Raw genomic sequence first — 7,104 nt, forward strand, 5'->3', positions numbered from 1 at the left:
ACAGCACAGTGGGAGTGAACAGAGAAAAAACAAAGTTTGGGATAGTTTGCTGACTTCTTTGTCTCATGAATTTTCAGGATTGTGCGGGAGGAGCTGCAGTGTCACACGAGATGCACACAGCACACACTAGAAACGCAGCTCACACACAGTTGGTATACACAGCTTACACACAGGGCACACACAGTACCTGCACAACTCACAAACAGTGCACACACACTGCTTTACAGTGAAAGATTCATACTGCAGTGAGTGCAGAGGAACAGACCAGGAGAAGGTGAGTGCAATTCACTTCCAGACTGACTTTAAAGTCAGTTTAAAGATTACTGTCAAAAGCAACATCTTAGTGCTTACTCTTAGTAACGCCTATGTGTTCAGTTATGTGTATCATGTCCACATATCTGTGCTAGCAGGAGTTAAGGGGCTAGTTTCTTGTGTATATGGAGGAGGCAATGCACAAACTAATTACCATGGATTTGGAAGTGTGCATATACAGATAGTTTATTAGGAGGCAGGTATAGCCACAGTTACAAATTTGTCGGTATTAAGAGGAGGTGCAATGTACTGTTCAAGTCTCTGTTAGGATTAAGTGAAAGCTGCATATACTGATTTTTGTTTATTAGAAGGAATAGATAGTCACACCTCTAGATATCTCTGTATTAGGTGCAACGTACTGTTACTAGGAGTTGGTGAAAACCCTATATATTTTTAAGTACACGTTGCATACTGAAGATATTTTGGTATTATAAAAGGAAATGAAAAGTATGTGCAGTGATGCCTGTGTATTAAGACATGAGAACATTGCGTCTTCTTGTCTCTGTATATAAAGAAAATGAATAATGTGTTTTCTGTTATTAAGAAGCCTATGATTTTGGTTGAGGCTTTTCTCTCCCAGCTTGTTATTTCTTGTTTCTGAAGAATAATATATGTTAGGTTGATAAAAAAAAACGTACTAAAAATAGAGCCATTATCTTTTCTTGGCAAGATTCCTGGTGACGTCACAGGAGCTCAGCAAGTCACGCATGTTTTAGGCTCTTGTTTGTTGTTTAACCTCGCCCTCAGAAAGCTGCCAACAATCTCTCCCATTCCAAAAGACTGGGGATTGGACTCCAATAGATAATGTGAAACTTAGGTCACAGCAGAATCAGTCACCAATCTTATCCCAAATAAAGACGTTTCTGTATTGGCTGAGCCATCTAATGTAATGCAATGAAAGGCATCACAATTTGGTACCCAATACACCAAACAAAGGGTATTTAGAAATGGAAATAGGGAGCATGTGTGGGAAATAAGGGCATTGGAGGAAGTTGCTCTGTCCTTGGAATGACAGGATCTGGCATCTGAACAGAGACAGCACTACACAAGAATGCTGCAGAAAGAGCTTCCAGAGTTTAGTGTTGGAGCCATAGAGTCCAACAGAGTCGGAAGTGCTGTTGCACAACAGGATAGGGTTAAACAGGGTCAGTCTGCTTTAAAATATGTGGCTTTGGAAGACATCTCTGTAATTACAAGAAAGCATGAGAGGAAGGACCTTCCTTAACTGTATAATATATATTTGTAACAAAACCTTGCTATTCAAATCAAAGCTGTATAACAGGTACCACTGATGTGACACTGCACAATGCTCTATCGATCCTGTCTCTCAGGCCTAGTCTGGTGCACTGTGGGATTTGTAGTTTAAGACAGATGGAGAATAACAGGGATATGTGAAAAATAGTTGTGGACTGAACGTGTAATCTGAGTGCTAAGGGAATATTTAACACAGGATAAATGTGTACAGGATTGGATATGTTCCCCAATACATATTAAACAGGTGATTGGTAAGCAACCAAAGCATATGTAAGCTAGTATGTATCTGAGGCATCTTTGGTGTCCAGTATTTCACTATTTCAGTTGCCTGTCAAGTAAATTATATGAATAAAATGGACATTTACCTAAAGGGTTTGATCAGATGGCAGATCTAGACATAACCAGGGGCATATTTTGTGCAAGGGCAACTAGACCTGTGCATATGGCAGCAGGATTTAGATGGGGCAAAATATTGTGAAGGTTGTTCTATGTCATGATGCTTTTTTGCTCCTATGCTCTCAAAAGGTTTTATTTATTAATTTGACTACACATAATTGAACAATGGTTGTATAGTGAGGGGGGGGGGGTCGAGTGAGATCATAGTGAAATCCCATGAGATCACTGTAAAGAAAAGTGTGAACTCAACACTGATAATACTGATTGTCTGTTTTTTCACCATGCGGATGACAGCAGTTTTGAGGTAAAATATCTTCCTTTTTACATAAAGAGATTAATTTACTAGTACTTAGCTTTCTACAGATATGCTGCATCATTTTCAGGTGATTTAGTATATGGCGACCATCCCTTTAATAAACATATGATTTATATATGATCTAAATGTTTATTCATTCAGACTAATTTTATAACTAATACTAAACACAACTTCACCTACTGCTTCCCCAGGTTAACAGCTGGCTGTCCAGTGTTTTGTGGTGGACAACTACTAGCAACCCTCTACACGTGTTCCTTTCCTATATGCAGGATGAAGGTCTGTGCTGTCTCCTTCTTCCTAGCCGGTTCCAGTCTTCTTCTACTACAGACTCGAGCCCTTCACACTCAGTTACCTAAAAGAAGCCATGAAAAGACGACTGAAGGCCACAACAGGCAAACCACAGAGGAAAGCCAGTATGGGTGTGCATCAAGCGCATACACAGCCACTGGGCTGAAACACACACGTTTTGTGTACACAAAAACACTGTAGTAAAATATACACATTTCACTGGCAACAACTACACAGCAATAAAACCAACATTACTTAACACACTGATATAGGGAAATACATCAAACACACACACAAATGATCATAACGTGCAATAATGTCTGTGAAAGCAAACCTAATATCACTGGCACTCACCATGCAGGTGTGACATCTAATGCGCATGTGCAGCAACTATGCCAATATAAATATTTGACTGAAATTATTGGATCCTGTGAGCAGAGAATTCTATGTTCCTTGAAGTCCTAACATCCCTCATCTTCATGCACAATTTCTCCTCAAATGATTTCACAAATATTATTGCAAATATACGCACACATCATGCATGCACACACATTACATATATGTGAATCCGTTTTGTATATTACTTATTACATTGCTTATTACACTTGTAAAGGCACTAGAGAATATAACTAATGCAGTAATAATAATATATGTTTAATATAACAGGAGTGAGATAATTAAAAATAAGAAGAGTAATACAAAACCAGGGCTAATGTGGCCTTTTTTTTTTCTTTTTTAAAGCTGGTTTGTAGAAGCTGTTCCACAAAGATGTCTTCAAGGATGTTTAATTTAGGCTCACCCAGCACTACATAGAAGATTATTTGAAATATACTTCACTCATCACAAATATTTTAAGAATTGATAGTTATAAAAATCCTTATATATATATATATATATATATATATATATATATATATATATATATATACAGGTGGCCCTCGTTTTACAACGGTTCAATTTACACCGTTTCAGAATAACAACCTTTTTTTCCAGTCATGTGACTGCTATTGAAAAGCATTGAGAAGCAGTGCATCTATTAAAATAGCCAGTGTTACAGCAAAGCCAAGCAAGTTGAAATTAATCAGTTTAACCAGACCTGAGCTATCGAGCAGATTTTAAAGGAACAATATCTTTCTGTCTATAAATCAGTCTAGATTGGAATGCATAGAAAGAACTGTTTGCAGAAAAATGCAAGTGAAGTCTGTGTTGTGTGATTATTAGATTTATAATGCTGTTTAGCAAATGTTTTTGATAATTTAATTTAACTTAGTTTAATTATATATTCTGTGTTTAGCATTTAAAGTCTTCATTTCAAAGCTTTAAAAATAATGTATTAGGTGTTACTTATGTCAATTTTGAGAGGGGCCTGGAACCTATCTCCCTCACTTCCCATTGACTTACATTATAAACTGGGTTTTAATTTACAACCATTCCTTCTGGAACTTAACTCCGGCGTAAATTGAGGGCTACCTGTATATATGTGTGTGTGTATGTGTGTAGATATACACAGACATATATATATATATATATATATATATATATATATTAATTATTTCATTTTATAACTACTTTATATATTCTTGAATATACTTATTCGCTACAGCGAATCATGTCTGCTCGAATGTTGTTAAATGTACCCCTTTGTGCTATTGTATTGTCTTTTTATCATGCCTTTGTTGATTATGCAAATCTACTGTATTTATTAAATGATGTTTACTGGTAACCTGATATGGCAGTAAATTGTGCGTATGATTTTGTAAATTGTGTTCACATTTTAGTAAATCGTGCGGACAATTTATATAAAAAAAATGATGTGTGGCCCTTTTGGCTCTCCGTAGTTATGTAAAGGCTTTTTTTAAACTAGCATGTAGTACATACGTTTGTGCATGACTAGTTTACGAGAGAGAAGTTCACAGGGTAGAAATTGTGCCTGACAATACATTTTTAAAGGGATAGTAAAGTCATAATTAAACTTTCATGATTCAGATAGAACATGCAATTTTAACCTACTTTCCAATATACCTCTGTCATCTATTTTTCTTTGTTCTCTTATTATCCTTGTTGAAAAACATGCATATGTAGGATCTGGAACAACAATCCACTACTGGGAGCTAGCTGCTGATTGGTGGATGCACATGTGTTCAGCTAGCTCCCAGTAATGCATTGCTGCTCCTTCAACAAAGGATACCATGAGAATAAAGCAAATTTGATAATAGAATTCGATTGGAAAGTTGTTTAAAACTGTATGTTCTATCCAAATAATGAAAGAAAAATATGGGTTTCATGTCCCATTTTATAATGCTCTCTTTGAAGTACAACTAAGAAAACATGAACAGAATGCAATTTTGGGGGCGAATATGCTTCTGAACGATCAGAAATGAAATATATGTTTTTGCAGGAAAATAAGCTATAAATGTAAACTGAAACTAGCAGGACATTAATGTTTGTACATAACTGATACTGCAGTATACATTCTCACTGGTTGGTACACAAACTGCATCAGTTAAGGAGGACATACATCCACAAGTGTGACAAAAAGAAATATCTGTTACCACTAACTGTCTGGGCCTTTACACACCCCTGATATATCTAATATATATGATAAATAGATAAAGAGTAATATACACTGTATTTATATTTATACTGCATCTTCTTCGGCAGCTTTACGCAGAAACCTTTCACCTCCCCACCGGATCCTGAGCCTGTGACCCCATCGTCACAATGTGTGCAGTGTTGTGACCCCCGTCCAGCTGCCCCCATGTACCAGCTTGTACCCCAGGTTAATCTCACCATCTTAAAAGGTATTGAAGCATGGTTGTTTAAAAGCCCGGAGAGGTAGGAGGTAATTATGAATCTGCAACAAAGAGTAAATGGAGCAGTAATCAGTCTACAAAGCTGTATGTAATGTGTTTATGTAGCACATGGGTAGCATTTTGTGTTCAATAAATTAAGGAATGATCTGACAACTCACACTATTTCTTTCAACATATAATAGGTGAAAAAGGTGACAGTGGTAGCAGAGGACTTCCTGGTAAATCAGGGAAGGCTGGAAGCCCAGGACCAAGAGGTCCAGTTGGTGCTAGGGGCTTAAAAGGCAGCACAGGCACCCCTGGAGACCCCTGCAAGAATTACTACTCGGCTTTCTCTGTGGGACGCAAGAAATCTCTACACAGCAATGACTATTACCAGCCACTCATATTCGATACTGAGCTGGTGAACCTGTATGGTCATTTCAATATGTTCACTGGTAAGTTCTTCTGCTACATCCCTGGGATCTACTTCTTTAACCTGAATGTTCATACATGGAACCAGAAGGAAACCTACATGCATGTTATGAAGAACGAGCAAGAGATGGTGATTCTATACGCTCAACCCAGTGACCGCAGCATCATGCAGAGCCAGAGTCTGATGCTGGAACTTCAGGAGCAAGATGAGGTCTGGGTGAGACTCTTCAAGGGTGAGAGGGAGAATGCAGTGTTCAGTGATGACTTTGATACCTATGTAACCTTTAATGGTTATCTCATAAAACCCGCCAGCGAAACCTAGTTACAAACCGCTCTCTTGCTAAAGCTTTCTTTATATCAGACCCCCTTCATCTGCCACATGCACCTACCTACGTAACTAAGTACTTGATACCTTTTCTGCAAAGAGCTGATAAATATACTTTGGCTACATCTACTACATCACCACCCTACTGCAGAGTGGATATACACTTACTGCAATAGATAACCTGATATATTGAATCCTTGCATATTGTCTTCTGCTTATTGTGGAGGGCACAGATCGATGAGGATCATTCTCTCCTAGGACTTTGTGACATGGATAAAAACATTTTCTTTGCAGAGCACCCAATGATGTAATGTGAGAGAGACTTTTTATACATTATGCCCTTTACCTCTGTTCAGGAGTTGATAGGCTTAACCCCTTCACTACTAAGACTTTCAGAGAAAAACTTGCCCAAAATACAGGAGAATGTTTAGCACTCAATTTAAACAGAACTAGAGCATTGTTTTTTTATTTACATGTCAAAACTATATATATGTTTTAAGTAGACAACCCAAGGTATTGATCTAGGTCCATTTTGGAATATTTTATGCCACCATTTCACTGCCAAATGCGATCAAATAAAAAAAATGTAAATTTTTTCACAAACTTTGGGTTTCTCACTGAAATTATTTACATACTGCTTGTGCAACCATGGCACAAATGGTTGTAAAAGCTTCTCTGGGATTCCCTTTGTTCAGAAATAGCAAACATATATGGCTTTTCCATTGCTTTTTGGTAATTAGAAGGCCGCTAATTGCAGCTGCACACCACACTTCTATTATTCCAGAAGTAAAGGGGTTTATTAGGTAGCTTGTAAAGTAAATTTTAGCTTTAGTGTAGAGATTACCTTCCCACCTGACAATTCCCACCCCTGATCCCTACTTGATCCCTCTCAAACAGCTTTCTTCCCTCCCTCACCCCCCGCTGGTCACCCCTATCTTAGATACTGGCAGACAGTCTGCCAGTATGAAAATTTGAAGTGATGGTAAAAG

At 37.7% G+C, this 7,104-nt stretch overlaps 1 protein-coding gene across 2 annotated transcripts in view; it reads left to right on the forward strand.

Annotated features, from left to right (window-relative positions):
* Positions 1-6,718, forward strand: part of C1QTNF1 (C1q and TNF related 1) — a 41,814-nt gene extending 35,096 nt beyond the window's left edge. Inside the window, exons 1-4 of one of the 2 annotated variants that reach the window (XM_053706348.1) lie at positions 6-274; positions 2,470-2,697; positions 5,228-5,367; positions 5,562-6,718. In XM_053706348.1, the coding sequence (XP_053562323.1) occupies positions 2,549-2,697; positions 5,228-5,367; positions 5,562-6,112 (840 nt within the window). In that variant the 5' untranslated portion in view covers positions 6-274; positions 2,470-2,548 and the 3' untranslated portion in view covers positions 6,113-6,718. Of the gene's footprint in view, positions 1-5; positions 275-2,469; positions 2,698-5,227; positions 5,368-5,561 lie in introns of those variants that run through there. The other variant, XM_053706357.1, reaches the window with a different exon arrangement.
* The last annotated feature ends 386 nt before the right edge of the window (positions 6,719-7,104 follow it).

Source organism: Bombina bombina, chromosome 1 (assembly GCF_027579735.1).
Source record: "Bombina bombina isolate aBomBom1 chromosome 1, aBomBom1.pri, whole genome shotgun sequence".
NCBI lineage: Eukaryota > Metazoa > Chordata > Amphibia > Anura > Bombinatoridae > Bombina > Bombina bombina.